Source organism: Brachycentrus maculatus, unplaced genomic scaffold (genome assembly GCF_059751285.1).
Source record: "Brachycentrus maculatus isolate JH-2025_06_01 unplaced genomic scaffold, ASM5975128v1 h1tg000133l, whole genome shotgun sequence".
Lineage (NCBI taxonomy): Eukaryota > Metazoa > Arthropoda > Insecta > Trichoptera > Brachycentridae > Brachycentrus > Brachycentrus maculatus.
Genome location: NW_028280886.1, coordinates 93,304 through 114,382, shown reverse-complemented (window position 1 = coordinate 114,382; position 21,079 = coordinate 93,304). Strand labels below are relative to the sequence as shown.

The following is a 21,079-nucleotide window of genomic DNA, read 5'->3' as shown; positions in this document are numbered from 1 at the left end:
TTAGATTTGGTGGTCACAGCTTGAGTTGACCACTTTCCCTTCTAAAACACATACATACAAAAAGGAACGAATAAAGAGTAGAACATAGAAAAGACAGTAGAACACAGAGTACAAAGCGGAGACGAAATTTACATCCGCAAGCACTCCAGGATGTACGCCGGAAGCTTAACCAGACTCGGTCAACTTCCGCCCTGAAAGCACGCACACTTACATACTGAAATAATGTGAGTGGGAGGGACAGATGCAAATATTTTCGTTTTTTTTTCAAATGTGGCGGGAGATATGTAAATTTCAACCGAGCTTTGAAAAAAGGATATTATTCCGTTAACGATAAATATATGAGTCCCCGCAAAGTTCTGCATTAATGGCCGCCATGTTATAATAAAGTTTAGTATTAAAATATCTTTGTTCTCACTTAGTTTCGTATTGTAAGGAGTTAAATTATTTAAAATAAACTTTGTATTGTTGTTTAAATTCTTATCATTTCTTTGGCACAGTATCCATACTCGAGTGTTACATCCTTAAAATATTATTATAATTATCAAACCACTTGGATAACTAGAATATTTTTGAGTTGTTGTCCTGTGGTTAGCGTCGTGGGCTCAGTTGAATCTACTCTTCCACAAAATGTGACCTATTTTAAATAACGGGTTGCTTAGGCCTACAAAAAATACTAAGATATTTAAAACAAAATATTTATAATAAATAAGAACAATAAAAATCATTCAAAAAGTATAAAGGGAAACATTTCGTAACTTTAATATATATAATTTAAAAGTTTTATTTATTAAAGGAGTTTTATTTATCGTTCCGTAATATCCTTTTATCGATTTGTATAAAAATGTGTAGTATTTTTTTTTAAATAGTGAATATTTCAATTTAAACTTTCGATTATTTTATGTATGAAAAAATACCTTTTTTAACCCCATTAATGTTTTGTATCAAAAATTTGTTTGTCCAAGCACGAAACACGCAAGTAAATATTTGATTTATTCATTATTTTATCTATTTACTACCAAACGATATTTATTTTAATATCGCTGAAATTGATTTTACAAAATCCATAATTGATTTAAAAAAGCTCTGCTCAAAATGATATTATTGATTAATGATAACAATATTTACTCTTTGTGAAATTTTGATACTCGTATGTGCATTGATGTGCAAATTGTACTTGTAAACGGTGTTTTAATATTTTATAACTTTAAAAAAAATCATTAGAAATTTGCATATTCATATATACAATATTTTTCATCTCACATTTATAAACGTCGCAAATTTCTCGTTAAAAATATTTTTAATACCTTGATTAAAGCGCGTTTGAAAATGTTGTGTTAGTAACTTTTCAACCCTAATAAGGGTAGCGCTATCTAAAATTACCCCAGATTACGGGCGTATTTGTTAATAATTTCAACGGAGCTTATTGAGAAATATGTTTACACTACCATACATCCTATGGCCAAGCAATTTATCTTCATATACTTGGGGTAAGCGATGACAGTCCATTTACATAACAAATCCTGAAGCGTGTTACTTTAAATTTTCCTTGTAAGCTGAAATAATATTTATTTATTTTAATTTACATCAAACAAATGGAAATTGAATAATTAATCAGTTTTCACATTTAATTTTGTTGAATAAAAATGATATGAAATCAATTGAAAAGAATTTGGATAAATGTTATATTGTAAAAAAACAGTATAAACGTACTTTCTTCAACACAATAATCAACCCAATATATTGATCAAGTTCTACAGAACGATCAAGAATTTGAATGTAACAATTACTAATATGTTTTAAAGACTGCTTTTAAATTTTAAAAAAATATTTGTTAAGTATAAAAAATGTTTTTATGTTATCTTTTCTGAGTTGAATAAATAATTCATTGCCAAAAATATAAGAAAAACATCTTCTTTTGAAGCATTTCATTAGTACTCTTCTTAATTTAATTTGAGAGCTATTTTTTAATTTTAAAATAATTAAAAACATCTAATTTAAAATTATTTATTAAAACTTCTATAATATCTAACTTGAGATGAAACATCTATCGCTTAAATACTAAAAAATATGGATGTCTGAGCATCCCATGGCTAACGACTTGGTATTCGGCTGGCTTAAGTGATCACTTCATATAGTTGTGTAACGTGTGATGTTGTTTTTGTTTAGTGTTGTTTTTAATTAATTTATTATTAGATTAAAACCAATATTTTTAGCTTTTCCACTTTTTTATTTGACCAGCGACCGGGTTTCGTCGTTACCGACATCATCAGACTGGATGTCGGTAACGACGAAACCAGTCTGATGATGTCGGTAACGACGAAACCCGGTCGCTGGTCAAATAAAAAAGTGGAAAAGCTAAAAATATTGGTTTTAATCTAATAATAAATTAAAAATGCAATTCCATCACGAAGTGTCAGTGGATAATATAAATCTATTGTTTTTAATTTTTGATAAAAATTAAAACACATTTTTATTTTATAAAAATTGCTTTAAAGAAACTTTTTCGAATTTAACATACCATTTCAAATGTTCAAAATGTATTTTATAAATGATCAATCCGACAAATAAGAATTTTACTTTTAGAACAGGGATTAAACCAATGTAAAATAATATTATAACCTCAATTTTTTAATTGAAGCTTGAAAACACAAAAGCACAGCAGGGTTAAAAGACAAAAAGAGAAATGGCCAATTTTCAGACCATAAAAATATGCAATAAAATTCTTCTCTTGCAATAAAAAATGAGACTAGGTAGTCGTTCGTTAGGCGCCATTTTTATGGTAATTAATTCATTCGGGGCAGGTAATATTTAAATTGAGGCAATCCCAAACAATAAACGGATGGCTAGGGAAATTCTCTTAACAAAAAACTTTCGGTTGAGCGAAAATACTTCAGTTGAAGGAAAAACTTTCCGGCGAATGAGTTTTTACATCCTTTTAGTAAAAAACGTTCACATTACAGGAGAGCTAAATACTCGTGTTATACAACTGTTGTTTTGGTAACAATATAAAAACTTATAACCAAAATAATTTCGTGTTGAGAGGATTAAAATACTTTCTTCTCACATATTAATAATATATTGTTATATTTGAATGTATAGGGGGTTAAACTTATACTCGCCTCTAAAAGAATTATTGAGATATTCGTAAGAAATTGTCAATTTGTTGCTTTGGGGTTTTTTAAACCTTCTTCAAACTTCTTTCAGTTGAATTCTACATTTTGTATATATACAATATAACAACCAAAACTCTATGTTTAATAATTTTGACACATGATTTCCAACGCAAAAATGTTACTCAAAATGAAAATACCTTTTGTTTAAACTACATATTTACATAAAATTTATTCATTTGAAACGATTGCATATTTTTTTTTTTATTTTACACTTGCAATCTATTTTTTTATATAATCAAATTATTTTCTCTCTTAACATATCTTTTGATCATGCAAATTTTTGTCGGTCTTCTTGTGCTTCTATTTACAACTTTAATATAATACTGTCACCTCATGAATTTGCTAAACTATTTTTTACTCATTCGTTCTACATATCCAAACCATCTTAACACGTATTTATTAATTTTATTTTAATGCTTCTCTCAACCTTACATTCTTTACTTATTTAACCATTTGAACATCCATCAAACATCGTTTTGATTCGTCAGAGAAATCAATTTGATTAGATTCAGTCCATATTCACCCTTTTTACGAACTTCGTGTTTCATTTCCACACATAAAGATTGATACCATTGTGTACTGCAACACAAAAATGAAATCGCAATCGACGTAAACGATATTTTACTAAATAATATGTCAAAATACAACATTTAATCTTTTCAGGAAGCCTCCTTGGCAAATTGAAGGTCTTTGTATGTTATAACACATACATATAAGGATGCTTACGTATATTATAGTCCAATATTGTGTGTATGCTCTCTAAGCGAATTCCTGAAACATGCATAGCAGATACAGTGTTAATAATAAGCTTTGTGATCGTTTAGTGCTCCACGCTTTACCTGTTTGCATTATGCAAGAGCTAAGAAACATCCAGGGGCGTTTAAGCTTAAATATTTTACAATATTTTTACAAGTGTTTCAACTTGATATGAAAAATGTAAAAAGCAATTTAAGCATCCCAAGACTCACGATTTTGCATTTGGCTGGCTTAAACGATGACATTTTATACTAAACTAAGTGGAACTTAGTGTAATATCTTCACCATTGCTAAACATATTTAAATAGATTAAATCGAATTATTTTACATTAGTTTTTATGAGACAGCCTGAAATAACATTTAAATTTTAAGATACTTTTCTTTCAACCAGATGATTTTTAATAATAATTACATTATTTATTATATCGGCCACCTTACGATAAATAATCATAATTCATGTTTATTGAATTTTTTATGTCTATTTACTGTACCTTTTATTGCTTTAAATATGACATTTTGCTTATTTTTTTCTTATTTGTTTTCCAGTTTTGTTCATAATCCTATGTCCCAAAATGAGTTATGGAAATTACACGTCTAGAATAATATATGTACAATTAATGTTTTTAATATGTGTAAGTAAATAAATAGTTTTTTTTTATAAATTTGGCGTTTAATTTGTAGAACTACATTTTAATTTATGTATCTAATTTTAAATCAGTGTTTGATTCAACATTCATTACATAAAATAAACAGTTGTTCGAATGGTGAAATAAGGAAAACGTGCAAGGCTAAGATAAGCATTATGGATAAAATAAGTGATGGTAAGGGCATGAAAATCGAATGAGTGAAGAGAGGAGAGTATAACTGAGTTCTTTTCTCTCTGCCTACCCCTGTGGAGAAGCAGCATGGTGGTCAACTAGTTAGTTACTTAAAAATACATATTCTTTTATTTCATTACTTTATAAATAAATTTCGTTAATGTTATTTATGTAATTCGTGTCACGTTCAAATTTCTCCCATTTCTCACTTGTTTATATGTCATTGAATCAGATTTTGTGACTGGAATTTTTGTGTTATCTCTTACGGGAAATCGTAAAGGTTTACAGGCTTAACTCTGGGCCGGTTATCCGGCAATTCGGGGGTGAAACATCCTGAAACCACCCCCACACATCTCTCGCACGCTCTACCCAACACTTTCAGGCCCATGGAACAGTGTAACATAAAGCATTTCAGAATGAAACCAGTCAAGGACATTCAACTCGGTTGGGCAAAAAACCTTTGTTTATTACGATTTAAAAAAAACCCACACACATTTCACCTCTCAAAACTTTGTTATTATACAATATGTAAACAAACATATACTTCACAACATTTTTAGAGTTTCAAAATACTTTCTCACAAATCCAGGTTTTCTCCACTGAGGAGTTATTTTTACATTTTCTGACATCTCAACATGTGATGACGAATATGGAAGTCTGGATATTGAGAGGGTTTATGATCTGACATAGGTTGGTTAAGAAATCACAATATACTTGTGCAATATTTACCATTCTACTCATGATTGACATGCGGTGTACTCAATTTTTTGGAACTCCAAGGTATACGAGTATAATCGATCTCACATGTACTGTGTCACAATTTCTAAAAAATTGAGTAAAGTGGTTTTCAATCATGTATTTTGTACGAAAAAAATTTCAAAACTTTTTACATTATTTAAAACGGTTGATAGACTAAACTAGTAAAAATTGGTCATAAAACAATGGAAACTAAGCCCCTTTAGATTTAAATGTAATGTAAAATGCTTATATAAAACTCCTTTTTTTTAAATTTTTTAATGTTAACACAGCTTATTTGGAGAACAACATCAGTTGATTTTGTTCTTTAAAACATCTGTAGTTTTTGAGTTAATATTAATAAATTTAAAAATCCATTTTAATATTTAAATCACCATGTTATTCTACAAAATTGATGTCAAATTAATTAATAGTACATTTTTAAACAAGAATATTTACTTTTTTGAAAATAAATCTTTGAATTAAAATGATTTAAAGTACCGTTCAACCCTTTGTAACGCGCGCTAAATATTTATTGACAAATAATGTACGTTTGAGAGTCGCTGAGACTACCCTTCTGACGCGGACAACCCCTAGGGCTAATATGATCATCGGCCAAACGGAGATAGACAAAATTAATGGCTTCGCACCGGCGCGTCATTTCGGCAAAAAACCTACCCTCACCTCGCATTCCGTTTCGATATTTTCCGGCAAAATCCACAGCCTGAAAGCGTGTTCAGGAAAATTGCTGAATTTTGAAATGATGAATCACGTCGGTAATAAGTTATCAGTTAGATCACCGGTGAAATTGCTATCCGATATGTTATTTTTTTGTAAATCTAATTTGTTTTCGGAAATTGGTGTTTGAACTGTTTTTAAATGAACCCGATTTTTTTAAACGTACCTACGTAGCAAGGAATATTTTAAGCATTTCAAATATTATTTTTAATGGATAAGAAAGTATTATTGTATTTCTTAGAATAATCATTCATTTTATATTTTAGCTTAATTTTGTTTTAAAATTACGTTCATTTATAAGGAAAACCATGAAATTAGTATTTTTAAACAAATACTTAACCCATTTCTTATTAAGTGAAATCAACCAATCACTTTTTTTATTTTGTTCAATTTATGTATTAAATGATAAATCAAACGCAGATTTTTTGAGTCAACTCATTTGTATTTTTTTGTAATATTTATAATTGTTAAAAAAACACAAATAAATCAATATTGTGACAATTGTTTCACCTAGTTATAGCATTATCAACCAAATCAATACATAAATGAATAAATTGTTTACATTAATATGTTACATAAACTCTCAATTAATGTTTGATACGGTTGAATTGAAAGTTGATGCTTTACAGTGCAAGTACTATTTACCACTGAAAATATTGGTAACATTATGGTTTATATGACAAGCTTCTGTCCTTGCCAAACAATGTTTGAACACAACATTAAACTGATTATAAACTATGAACACCAATACAACACCGCGTTCGCCAAACTAACATGGACGTCATGTTTAATGTAGGCAGCTAATCTTGTTGAACAACCACACAACACGCAAATTCTACGTTATATCATATAATAATACAGACATTCGGTCACTAGAATAACGAAACATGATCAATTGCAACCTCCTTGTATATAATCATACAAGGCACATAAAAATATTTCGAAGGTATGAATTGCAGTTGAAATGCGATCCCTCTGATGAATGTGCGGCAAAATGATGACAGAGGTTCGAAAGGTAAAATAAGACATACTAGCCTAATTTAGCACCTTCTGATTTTAACCTTTTTTATCTTTACAAAATAATTCAAATGGAAAAAAATCAAAACAACGGAAGAGGTGAAAACAGCATAAGAAACGTTTTTTGCATCGAAACCCGAAAGTTTATATTCAAATAGGATTAAAAAGTTGACATAAAGATGGAAGAAAGTCATTTAAAATAATTGAAAATATGTAATTAACTAAGTTAGTAATGTATATACGAAAAAAATCATTTTTATTGTCAAGGAAAAATACGACGTTTCTAATGCATCAACGTAATATAATGTGGTTTGAAAAAGAAGCACAAATGAAAGACTTGGCACGATCAGGTTTGTCAAATACTTAAAAGTGGTCGGTCTATGAATCGAAATAATCGGCGGGCATGTATGAGGATATGTATGAATGTGTTTGATTGAACTGTTTGCAAAGACAGAGTGGTATGCTGTTCTATTCTCTCTGCCTACTCGTGTAGGCAGGCGGCGTTATGATTAGTTGGTAAATTTTAGGAATTGTTTTTCTTCTCTACATGGGACTAAAAGTATTACTTCATTGTGTGAAGATATTTTTCTGAGAAAATATTTTTTTCTGGATATACATAAATGTACAGAAGAAGTGTTATATTATACAGAAAAAGTTTTCGTAAACACATTTTTCTCAGCCCTCAAAATATTTTACATTTTAAAGTTATTTCAAGGTTCATATTCATATAACTGTTTAAGTTATGTAATAAAAAAAGTTTTATTTTGCCAACTTACGCAAATGATAAAGTGATACAATTTATTTATATGGTATAATTCAGTGTTTTGTATACTCAACATTCATAAGAAAATATTTTTATAACAAATATTTGAAACAGTTTATATCATATAATTTATATTTGAAGCACTAACTTTGTGATTTATGATTAAATTTCTCATTTTATAATTAAAATTAATATTTTTATTTTAATATTTTTACTATGATTACTTTTAATTACTTTTAGTATAAATCAGTCTTGATAAAGAAGCGGTTAGCTTCGAAACTGGTAGACATAATGTTATGTTAAAATATTAATAGTGATTATAAAACAAAGTTACATTTTATTTATAGTTTATATCATATTGGCTATTTATTTTAACAAAACTACGTGTCAAATATTATTTTAAAATAAATACCTATCTAATCGAAATAAGCATTATCTAGTCGAAATAATCGACGGGTATTTATGAGAAGATGCATGAATGTAGAAGAGGCGGAGAATATTCGCAATGACAGGTGTTATGGCGTGATGGTTAGTTAGTAAGTTAGTTACTATCTAATTGATGCACTTATAAAAAAAACTATCAATACGTTCTTCAATTACGTGTACAAACTGCGTGTTAAATTTTGTTTAAAAGCACCTTTTATACATATGTTTACTGTAATTACAATGTCAACTAGTTTCGAAGCAAATAGCTTCTTCCTTATTCATGAATAATTGATTTGTTGACATAAAAATTGTTTACTTCAAAGTCAGTCGAATACTTACGTGATTCTGTTACAATGTGATACGAGTACAAAATGATTTTAAACAAGTCATTTTGTAAGTTATGAAATGAAATATTTGTAATTTGTAAAATGTATGCTTGTTGATTACAGTAAAAATATGTTTTCATGAAAATTTGTTAAATAAACGATGGTAGCAAGATCCGTATCCCAAGGAGAAGTTTTCGTAAAAAAAAGGAATATATAAGCTAAGAATGATGTAGTTTAGTCAAGTTAAGCTATTAATTTCTTGAGTATTTTAAACAATGAATTATTTTCTTATTTTTTTTTATATCTGTAAAAAAAAACTGCACAATTTTAGTAATATAAATAAAAATGTTTTTAATATTAGTTTATTTTTGCTAAATAAAGTCGTAAAAAATAACGTTGTAAGCAAAACAATAGGATTTTTTGATAATGCAATACATCTTTCATTGATGTGAGGAAATTTTAAATTGGATTATTTTAACGCATATATTATGAAATATGTATTTACCATACATTATGAGAGGGGACATTAATAATGGTTCCAGTCTTTGTCATAAATTAACTTATAATTTTGACAATGACAACAAATTCAAATATATAATTTTTGCATCGGTCAATATTAAATGAACTTTATTTTATCTGGTGGCAACTCAATATTATGACAGTTATATTTCAATAATTCATTTGACCTGGCACAACCAAATCATAATCATTTAAAACATGAATAAATTATTTTCATTATCCATTCTATTGCCCTCCAGGAACATTATTCACGCCGGTAATAATATTTGAAATATACATTTACCAAGTCATCGCTTTGATGTTCCTGAAATTTTATTTAACGTAAATAAAACTGAAACAATTTAACCATGAGAATATTCAAATAAATTCGAACGTTAAATGGACCTTAAATATCCTTGCGATCCAGGTTAACAAAAAAGGACCAATGAATAATTTGTATTTAAAATTAAACGAACCTAATAGATACAGTCTGTTCACAATAAATAGGCAGCATAGCCATTGTAAGCAGCTTTATATCAAAGCAAAGCTTTTTTCTTAACTTTTTTTTAAATATTTTTAACATTTGATTTATCAAGAGCTTTTGAGGAATTTTATTTTCAAAGGTTACTAATTTACACTTGTATCAACGATTTATATTTTTTTAAATTGAAATACATTTTTTTAAACAATTAAAATAAACTATTATTAAAGAAGACACTGGTTTTTTTTCCACTTGAGTTTATTTAAGACAACTAGTTTCGGAAGCTAGGCTTCCATCTTCCCTTATCCTCCTCCTGATTTATAGAACAATTAATTATTATGTTTTAGTTTACATTTAGACCTGAAGATGGAAGCTTAAGCTTAAACTTAAGGTGGGTAGAATTGGTAAATGATGCACTTGTGTAAAGTGATCACTTAACCAGCCAATGATTAGTCACATGCCCTGTAAATACCCAAACTTCTATTTTGTTATTCATCTATGTTCAGATGTCAAAAAAATGTAAAAGAATAATTCCTTAGTGGAGATAATCCATATTTGTGAATAAGTATGTGTTTGGACAGGCTCACAATATGAATATTTAGTTGATATTTCATTATTAAATTGTGTGATTAAATTAAATGCAATTCCACCAAAAAATATAAGCTTAAAATATAAACGTTTTGAGTATACTAATTTGATTTGAATTGGTACTAAGACACACTTAAAATGTTGTAAAAAATTGTTTTTGAAAATGCGGGCATTGTTTTTGGTATGAGTATTTTTTTCGATAGATTTAAAAATTTCCTATCAGGGTGTATGCTTAATGTAATTAACATCATTGAAAGGTTCACTGGCGCTTATTTAAGGTGTATTTACCTTTTGGGTAGAACAAATAGTCCTCTTTTACGATCAGTAAATTTTCATGATGTTTTATTACTTTGGAGAAAGTAAATATTTGGTTTCGGGTATTTTAAAAAGTAATTTAATACAATTACCCATTCAACCCTTTAGCCTCTAAATAAGGTTTGTTTAAATAAACATCGGTATTTAGCTACACAATATAATTCGTTAGATTTTCAGCGGTATCACTCGTGTCGTTTGATAAGCAAATATGCTTAATTTACCGATTGTTTGATAAATTGATTTTGCTTTGAAAGGTAATAATTTAAATTGAGAGCTTGGTTTTTTATACTTTGAAACTGTTTCAGCTCTAGAAATAAACCGTTATTTTAAACTACAAAATACATATTTACCTCATAAGTTCATATTCTAGAGCAGTAGTCTCTAAAGTGGGACATATTTCTCTCCAAAGTACTCTATATTCTCCCATGCGCACACAATTTTAATAGAAAATAAAATTTAAAAATAGCTTGAATGCTTTTCGCAGATACTTTGTGGCACATTTAATGAACTTTATAAAATTAAACAACTTTGTTTTAACCACTTTTTTATTATAAGTACACTTTAACCTACCGGTTTCGACGAAAACCTTGCTATCATCAGGGTTCATGAAATTATAAAACATTAAAAACATTAAAATACTCATAATTAATTACATTCCCTTACTTAAACTAAGTCCTAAATGTTATTGTGCATTTCGTAGCAACTCCAAACAACAACTAATGAAATCGCCCAAAAAACAGTGGCAAGGAAATCTTACATTCTAATAAATTAGTAAACTCCTTGCGTAATTTATAAATTTCGGAAATTAAAAAAGTGATAACATAAAATTTAAATATTCAAAAATCAATTTTATTTCAACAGTAACAGTCCTATTTTTGATTTTGTTCCAACTTCTGTTCTTTCAAAGAAAAATTCCTCACAGTAAGTGAAACCCTTAGGTTAAAGTATTATTATAATCGAAAATTGGTGAAAACAAAGTTGTTTAATTTTATAAAGTTTAAAAATTGCACTTACTGCGACCAATTTTTTTTATGTTTGTTTTGATATAGGCGGTTACATACATGTATGCATGTGAATAATAACACATTTTTTTCTTTGTTACAGAACGTACGTGAGAAATGCATACACCTATCATCTGAGCGAAATTTTCTTCACCGTTGTAAATGAGTATACGGACTGGGAACGAACAATACAGGTATTTTAACCAATATAAAATATATTTTATTTAAATTTCATTCTCGATTTTTTACCCAAAATTTTTTATCACACAAAATGTCATGGTAATAAGCGTTATATTTTATGAATAAATTAAACAAAAATACTACGTTAGAAATAAGAAGCGTAGATTATTGAATAGACTACCATTCTTTGTTAAAAAAGCAATTTTGACAATACTAATCGACAATCGTATTCAAAATTAAAAAGTCATCAGAAAAAAAAGGCTGGAAGTGAAGTGATCTAAACTACGTACTTAAAAAGTTGAATTCCCTGTAGAATCGACACCCTGATATTGTTTCGTGAACGTAGTTTTACAAGTTCGAAAGTACAAAATAAAAATGAAGGCAATGTTTCCTTTTTTCAAAACAAATTACAAAGTTTTACAGTTATGTTATTTGTATATTTCTGTTTTTTTAAGGAATTTTTTTAAAAAACGCACAAAGTCTTAAAAATGTGTTATCGATGGGTGATTTACCACAGTTATCGTTCCACGAAAATAATATTGTTTTTTTTTATAATTACTGTGTTACATACACATATCTTACACAATGAGTAAGTTTTTACTATACAGCAGATTGACAGAAAATTATTTTTCATTATAAACATAAATTTGATTATTTATAAATATGTTCAAATTCATAATGATAATTATTCTAAGCATTTCCACTCTATGGTGCATAAAGCACTTTTTTGAAGCAAATGTGATCAATCTTGCGTTATTAAATACTAGTCTTAGGTTATTATGGAAAAAAAGTACAGACATATCAGGTTAAAGAAACCATTTAAATATAATAAAAAAAATATCTTTATATACGGTTTCTATTATATATTTTAACATAGAATCACGTTAATCAATCTTTTATATTTTGTTTTGCGGTTTTAATTGAATTTCGCTATTTTTAAAAGGTAATTTGTATTTTTATTCCTGTTTAAACAAAAAATAATAACTTATTTTATAATTTAATATGAATGTCAACACTTCTTATATCAGTCCTATAAGAGATTGAATTTATGATAAGCTTTTTGTGTTTAACGAGGCTTCTAAGGAGTGAGTGAGGACTGAAATTGATCGCTCGAATATTGGTGAATGAGGATGCTCATATTTCATTTTGTCTGTAGAACTATTACCACTCGGCAGGCTGTCTTGAGAAATAAATAATCAATGCAGTATTCATCTATTTGTGAAAAACGTTACGTTGAGAAAAACACAATATCGAGTCATTGATTAATCCACAACATAAATATATTATTCTGTTTTGGTACAATCCTTTAGTTAATTAATATTAATCAAAACACAATTGTCGATTCTGAAATGTTGATTAGTTTTTGGAACATCTGTTTCTATAAAAAAATAAAACTGAATAAGAAACCCAACATTAAAGATCTAAAAGAACTACTGATCATCTTTCTATCATAATATTATTGTTTACACTGTATCCATCTGATGCAGTACCCTATGCACCATTTTGTTGCAAAAAGCATTTTAACAACAAAAACAAATAAATTTTAAAGCTTAGAATTGTGAATCATCATCAAAAATAAAGAAAGTTATAGTATAATCACAAAATTAATCATGTGTAATGATTTAAGTTAAATTTAATTTTTCTTTATAAAATATAAGTAAATACTTAGAAAAAAGGTTACAAAAACTAATTTATGAGGCGAATGTGGTTGGTAAAAGAAGCAAAAAAGACTGAAAAAAACTAAGAACGATCAAATATATCCAATCCTTAAGCGAAGTTAGGTCATGAGTAGGAATAATATATATTTAAGGTTTATATTTGAGCATTCGTATGTATTTCATTTATTTTATAAAATTTATCACCTCAAATTTGTCAAGTTATCAGAATCTCTTTTTTATTTTATAGGACATAAATGTTCATGGAATACTGTATAAACCAATATATAACATTGTGCGATATATATATATATATGTATATGCTTAGAAATCAGGCCCAGTATATATTCATTTGCATGTTTTTTCGACAATTTAAAAAACAAAAATTCATATAGTAAGCAACAAAGTAACATTTCACATGAGCACATTATATTTCATGATATCTTATTTCACAGCAACACCCAATTACGATGCGGGACGCCACCGTCGCTGCGCTGAGCGACGCTCAGTTCGTGGCGCCTCTCGTCCAAACAGCAGACCTGCTGAGCGCCAAGCCGACCCCCGGCGCCGCTAAGGAAGAACAAGCCCCTAAAACCTTTTTCTACGTCTTCGACTACCAAACCAAGGATGGAGATTACCCTCAAGTAAGAATTTAAAAGATTTATGATTATTATTATCTATTTTATCTGCATTTATGTACGATGCATCAGGATGTACAATATATATGTGTCTCACCTAGAACAATACGTACTGGTACATACAAAGTTTTTTTTTATACAAAGGAAGATGGAATAATAATAATAATAAAATTGGATAACTTATATAGCGCCATTTTCGTAAAAAAATACCTCAAGGGCGCTTCACTGTGAATGAATTGAAGTTGAATGAAATGGAAGTTTGAGTATTGCATGGAGTGAAATGGAAGTTTGAGTATTGCATTGAGTATTATTGTAGACCTCGCTTTTTTTATGACCAATTAATCGTAATTTCACTCACTTTTATTACAATATAAAAAATAATAAACTCTAAAAATTCGTTCAGCTTGCACATTTTAGATGTATTGCTTGATTAATGAATACCACTTTTTCTTAAAATCTACTGTGAGACGTGTTTCGATGCGTTCCGCATCATTTTTAAACATAGTGTACATCATTTTCAAATACGGTGTTTGAAAAGGATGCGGAACGCATCAAAACACTTGTCACAGTAGATTTTAAGAAAAAGTGGTATTTAACAAGTAATAGACTAATTAAAAATGGATAGATTTTACCATAAAGTGACTGCTGAATCAATTAATGAAAGTGTTGCTTGCATTATTTTTAAGGATTTTTTAGAATCGGTAGATAAAAAAAAATTTTCATGGAAATACTCTTTTTTTTACTCACAATATTTTGTATGTCCCTAATTTTCGTTCACAGCTCCTTATTTCTTTCAATAAAATAGTGGCTCCTTTAATAAAGGATTTGTTTTTTTTTTCAATTCAATAAGCCACAAAGTGACTGCCAAATCACTTAGTGAAATGAGAACATTTGTTTTTTGTTAATAAGTATAGTAAAATATTTTTCTATTGTTACTTTTTGCTGAATGTAAATCCGGTAGTCGTGAAGTAGAGATTTCGAGTCGTATCACACAAAGTGAACGATGAATGATAGGAAGAGTGTTAGATACATGAATGTGAAAGTGGCAAAGATTGTTTCCAAAGACATTAATTCAACTTTTCTGCTTACCCCTGTAGGAAATTGAGTGATGGTTAGTTATAAAACAACGTATAACTGAAAAACCAATACTTTTTATTATGTATTAAAATATGTACATTTTATGCAACTGAACTTTGCAAAACGACTCCCAAGGTGACAGGAATAATTTCCACGCAAACGTAGTTAGTTTTCTGCTCTGTATGTAAGCAAATAATGTTTATATTCACGAAAAGCGTCTTTGTTCTCTCCGCCTTTAAATGTTATTCTGATAATCGACTCGTCTGTTCAACGTGTGATGAGATTACATTTCAATAAATTAACCAACAACACAGCCTTGAAGGCGCTGAAAGCTTTATTCCAATTTAGCCTTGATTACGTTCTGAATCATTAGATAGACTTTGTAAGGGAACTAAGCGGCCATGATTTATTGGGGTACGTTGTTATAAGTAGGTTTTTTTTTATAAATATGCTTCCCTAAAAGGTTTTTTTGCAAGCTTTGATTTATTAACATTATGGTATCGTTAATATAAAAAGTTTTCACCCTCTTTTTTTCTTTAAAGGGAGATGTTTTGAATACTTATTATTAAATAATGTGCTTTGTAAAAAGAGTGGTTTCTGGCATTTTAAATTCATTTATTTTTCAACATCTGCTTATATTTACATAAATAAAAAGCTAAATAAGAAACCAAACATATTTTTTATTATAAAATAATTAAAATCATTCATTGCTGAACAGGCTTTACTTGTAAAATAAAGGAAATATGAAGCAAAAAATTCAAATCAGTTTAATATATCAATATTTGTGAAGCAATGAACATTTTTGAAATAAAAATCTATGAAACAACAGTACATTGAAAATGTGCATTGAAAATGTTGGGTGATAGCAGCTGTCAAAAAGAAGGCTGTCACTTTTTACCAATGTTAAATATTGCGTGTTTTGGAGTTACGTTTAACAGATGGCGCTGCCATTGCGTTAAAAACTTCATCTCAATTTCTATACGTAGAAACAAAAGTATTCGCAATCTGTGAATAACTTTAGGAAATTTTTGTTTTTGAATATTTGGAAATTTGCATTTTTATTTTTAAAGATATTTTAAATATTTCGTTTTTATATATCACAACAATGATTGTGTTTTTCAAAGCAATTTAAATCAAATAACCATGTATTTTATGTCATAAGAATTTAATTTTTAACGTTTTTTGGTCATGTCCAAGTGTTATCCGAGGCTGAAAAATGCTATATGGAAAAGTCCTGATATGAAGAACGGCAGCAAAATCAAGATTTAAAAAAATGTGTCTGACTCATCATGACGTATGGAATGGAAAGTAGAGCGGACACCATTGGTACAAAAAAACCCGCTTAAAGTGTAAGAAAAGAAGACTCTAAGAAGCATATCAGGCAAGAGTCTTCGAGATAGAATAAGAAACGCCAGGATCAGGAAAATATACGAGATCAAAGATGTCGTTAAATGGGGAAGGCAACGAAGAAGACAACGGTATGCGCATGTGAGGAGAATGGAACCAGACAGACTCCCCCACATCACACTGAACAGCAAACCCCATAGTAGACGACTCCCGGGTAGACCATCAAAGAGTTGGATCGATAGCTAGGAATCGACATCGCAGGAGGCGAATCGAAAAACAGGCCACAAGGCATATTAAAAAATATTAACTGTTAAATATGCAATGTTGTACAGTCAAATAAATAAATGAAGGTTGTTTACATTGTACATGCTTGTTGAGCAAATAGTTAAACTTGGGGAGATAAGCAGAACAAACGAAACCTGTTCGTAAGCTTAACTTAACTTCAATTCCTCGTTGGTATTCTAACCAATCGGCGATCAGGGAATCATAGTAGAAAGAAGGTAAAACTATGATACCGTGAAGCCATATATAGCCTTATACCCCAGAGTCCCCAAGTCAAACAAAGTAACTGAAAAAATACCAAACTACATAGTTCTTGAAAATGTGTAATATCGTAATATGTATTCTTATTACTTTTATAAATTTTAACACGATTAATAATGTAAGCAAATTAATTTATTTTGTGACAACTATTTAATTTTGATACTTCATTTTAAAACTGTAACATTTCGATAGTAACAAGAGAGCTGTCGGAAAATAAGTAAATTTACTCTAAATATATTATATACCGTGTTTTGATTTGTTTTAATACAATAACCATTAATCAAAAATTCAATGAAATAATAATTTAATGTATAAAAGTCCTCAAATGTAAATCCAAAGCCAGATAACATGAAATTTTCTATGCTTGGTATGATAAAATACACTTCACTGCAGCGTTATCCTGATTTTGATGAAAACATCATATTTGAAATGATAAAAAGAAAACAGAAATATGGAAAAAAAAATCAAAATCAGAAATATTTGTGTTTTTATTATTTACACATATATTTCAATTTCTTACTATTTCTGTAAGCTTAAGCGGCTCATTATTAGAAACAGTTATCAAATGTTATCGCTGTTAAGAATATTCACAACATCAAGTTTCTAAAAAACAGTTTTTTAAAAACATTATTAATTTTGTAAAGTAATATAAAATACGTATCTCAATTTATTATAACAACGACATTTACTCATTATCTGTTATTAGTTATACCTCGGTAAATATGACAGGACCTGATATATAAAAATATAATTTTTAGTCAAACAGTACGAGTTGTAGAGTTACAATGTTGTCAGACGAAGCGTCAATATAACCTTTCGTGGGGTCAACATTCGTTTTACTGTCCTTTATGTTCGAGAAGCTCACAGTGAGAGCTTTAAGCTCTAGATTGTTCGTTTGAAAGAGACGCTTTCATTTCGATACTTTCATTCTCTATTTTGAAACAATCAAAATGTCTGACGAAATTCGTTTTCTTTCAGCACCTTTTCTATTATTAATTGTGATGATTTGCACATAAATTAAATATAAATAGAAAAGTTATCAAGGATTTATTTAAAGATTTATTATGACACGAATTATATTACTTAAATTCTTTGCCGTCTATTAAAGATATTGATGTTCTCGGATGAGATTTGAAATTATAATAGGTCTTTTTTTATTAAGTTCTAAGGATCTCTTTTTTTTCAAGAAAAGAGTCACTCCTCCTATGATGTTGACGCTCAGCTATCTTTACATATTTTGATGGTCTTCTGGGAAGGCAGTGACCCGGCAGTAGCTCATTAGCTGCAATAAATAGGATCCTTGATTCATTCATCCTGTTAAAGTGGTCTATCTCAAAAATCTTTTTTTTTCTACGCCATCGTACGACATATTTGGTCTCACATGCCCGCCTTATATCTTCTTCTTATAGTTCTGATTATGTCGGCTCTTGTCTCCACTGCATACGCCATGATTGTAATTATCCGATCTAATTTACACTATGAAAAAATTATCTTATTTTCAATCATTTATTATCTACTATTATTAAATTTGTATTACAGCGTCCATTGTCTTTACACAAATAAACTTAACTTGTCATAAAATTAATCTCAAAGTCACACAAATCATTCCGTTATAATAAATAAAGAAACATTTAATATTTTTTGACATCTCATCAAAGATGAAAAAGAATATGGATGTCTGGGCATTTACGGGGCTGACGACCGTCATAGGCTGGTTTAAGTGATCACTTTATACACGTGTAACATTTACCAATTCTAGACATTATTGACAACTACACTACTCAAATTCTTGAAAGTTCCATATATTTGAACCAATTTAGATATCTTGTTCTCGAATCACTAAAACTTCACTAGAGACATCTATTGGTGAGATGTTAAGAAGCTTTTTACTAAGCAGAAACTCTTATATTAGAAAATAACTCCTGTAATTGGAGATAATCCAGATTTTGTGAACAAGTATGTGAACAGATGTTTAAAAAAATCAATTTGTCTTGAATTGCTAAACACCAGTTATATTAAGGTTCACTTTCTTATTATTACTCTTTTTAACGAATTTAACGGAATTTCACCTCCTTAAAATTAATTAATATGTATGGTATAATAAATAATACAGTAAACCCACCGTAACATAAATATTAACACACGACAAGTATGTACACAGCTTTAGTTAAAATACACATACTGTTTACATTAATATATACTGAAATTACGTATGCATAAAGCTATAAACACAAATTTAAGATTATTTACTTTAATACAAACAATACTTTTTTGTGACATTTGGGTCTTTTCATGAAAAACTTGTCAAATGATTAAAAAAATGAGTTGAAACGGATATGAAAATATAATATATTGATAAGTTTTTTTTCCAGACGCAAAAATCAATATCCAATAAAAAGTTAAACAATTTATTAATAAAAAATCCCATTTTCTTCCAAAGAAAAATTACTTAATTACTTCTTCGTTACATAATTTAAATTCATTTACAAAAAATGCAAATCTATTATAACTTTATATAAAATCGTGCTCTCAATACAAAAAAACCTTTTTAAAAAATATTTTTAAAATCATACAATACTTAAATTCACTCAAATTAAATTAATTTCTCAATAAAATTATATCAAATCATGGTTATCAACTCCTGCCTTGTTTTATATATAACATAACAACTTGTATGGCCGGCCTCCCACCAGTCTAATGATGTCGGTAACGACGAAACCCGGTCGCTGGTCAAATAAAAATAAAGTGGAAAAGCTAAAAATATTGGTTCTAATCTAATAATATACTAAAGAAAAATCATTTTTCTTGTGACTGGAGATTTAGAAGGAATTCCAGATTTCAGTTTTCAGAATATTAAAAAAAAAAACAATTTTAGTGAGAACCGTTCAAATCGATTCGTTAAATGAGACTCATAAATGATAGACGTGTACTAGAAGAAACATTTTAACTTGTATCATCTTAATAATATCAAGTAAATACAACCTTTATTGATAGTCCCCTTATCTAAAGTTCTTTACGTTATCCTCTTTCAATCGGTTAATTTTTTACTGCTGTTTTCAGCTGCGTGATGTTTACCATCTCCAGAATACCCTTACCTTAATGAGTTTTAAAAGTATCATTTAATCTTTTATCGACCAAAACGAAACTGCTGAATTTTTCCTTTTGCTAACTGAAGTTAATTTCCGTCTTAGGGAAGAGAGATCTGTTTTCCCGCGACCTGGTCATAAAAATAAAAATCCCCATTGAGAATGGCAATAAAGCTAGCGGAGACATCTATTGGCAGAGGGATAAAACCGCAGCTGACAAACGCGCGAGTAAATTACGCCCGCAAATTGCAAGGAGAGCTTTGAACTTACGCGGTCAGGTGGCACTTTGTTACGGAGAGGATCCATAAATGCCGAGCAACGAGAAATTATAGAGTTTAATTAGAAGACGTTACTTTTGTTCGCTGTATACCGTTTCATTTACAAGAAAAATATATTTAAGTATCGAATTTTACATGCATTTGGAATACCTGTGATTTTGCAAATTATAAAATCAATACACACACACTCAACATATGTATGTGTGTGAGTCAAATACTTGAAAACGGTCAGGTTAGGAGTAGAAATAATCGGCTGGTGTGTATGAGGAAATAATGCATGAAAGTGGAAGAAGCAGGTGCTTGCATTCCATGTAGGCTAAAAAGCAGTGCCCATCGTAACTTACCCGTGGGACATATAAAAACGCAACCAGTACCTACCTTACCTTACTTAATAGTACCTAGTTTACCTTACTACCTACCTCTACTGACTACCCTAATTAATCTGTGCACGCCACGAGAAAGAGGAGAAGAATTTTTGCAAAGACAGAGCGGTATTGTGTTATATCCTCTCTTTTTACCCCTGGGAGGAACCGGCGTGATGGTTCGTTAGTTGATTAGTTTTTAAAAAAATATATATATGGCGGAAAATCTACGCAATATCTCAATGGAAAACACCTATTAGTTTTGTATGTAAAATGTT

General features: G+C 29.1%; 1 protein-coding gene across 1 annotated transcript in view; it reads left to right on the top strand.

Annotated features, from left to right (window-relative positions):
- LOC148309295 (neuroligin-4, Y-linked-like) overlaps positions 1 to 21,079 on the top strand; it is a 367,943-nt gene that overhangs the window by 253,665 nt on the left and 93,199 nt on the right. Inside the window, exons 7-8 of the mRNA XM_088260356.1 lie at positions 11,739 to 11,829; positions 13,926 to 14,114. Coding sequence (XP_088116482.1) covers positions 11,739 to 11,829; positions 13,926 to 14,114 — 280 coding nt within the window. The remainder of the gene's footprint in view (positions 1 to 11,738; positions 11,830 to 13,925; positions 14,115 to 21,079) is intronic.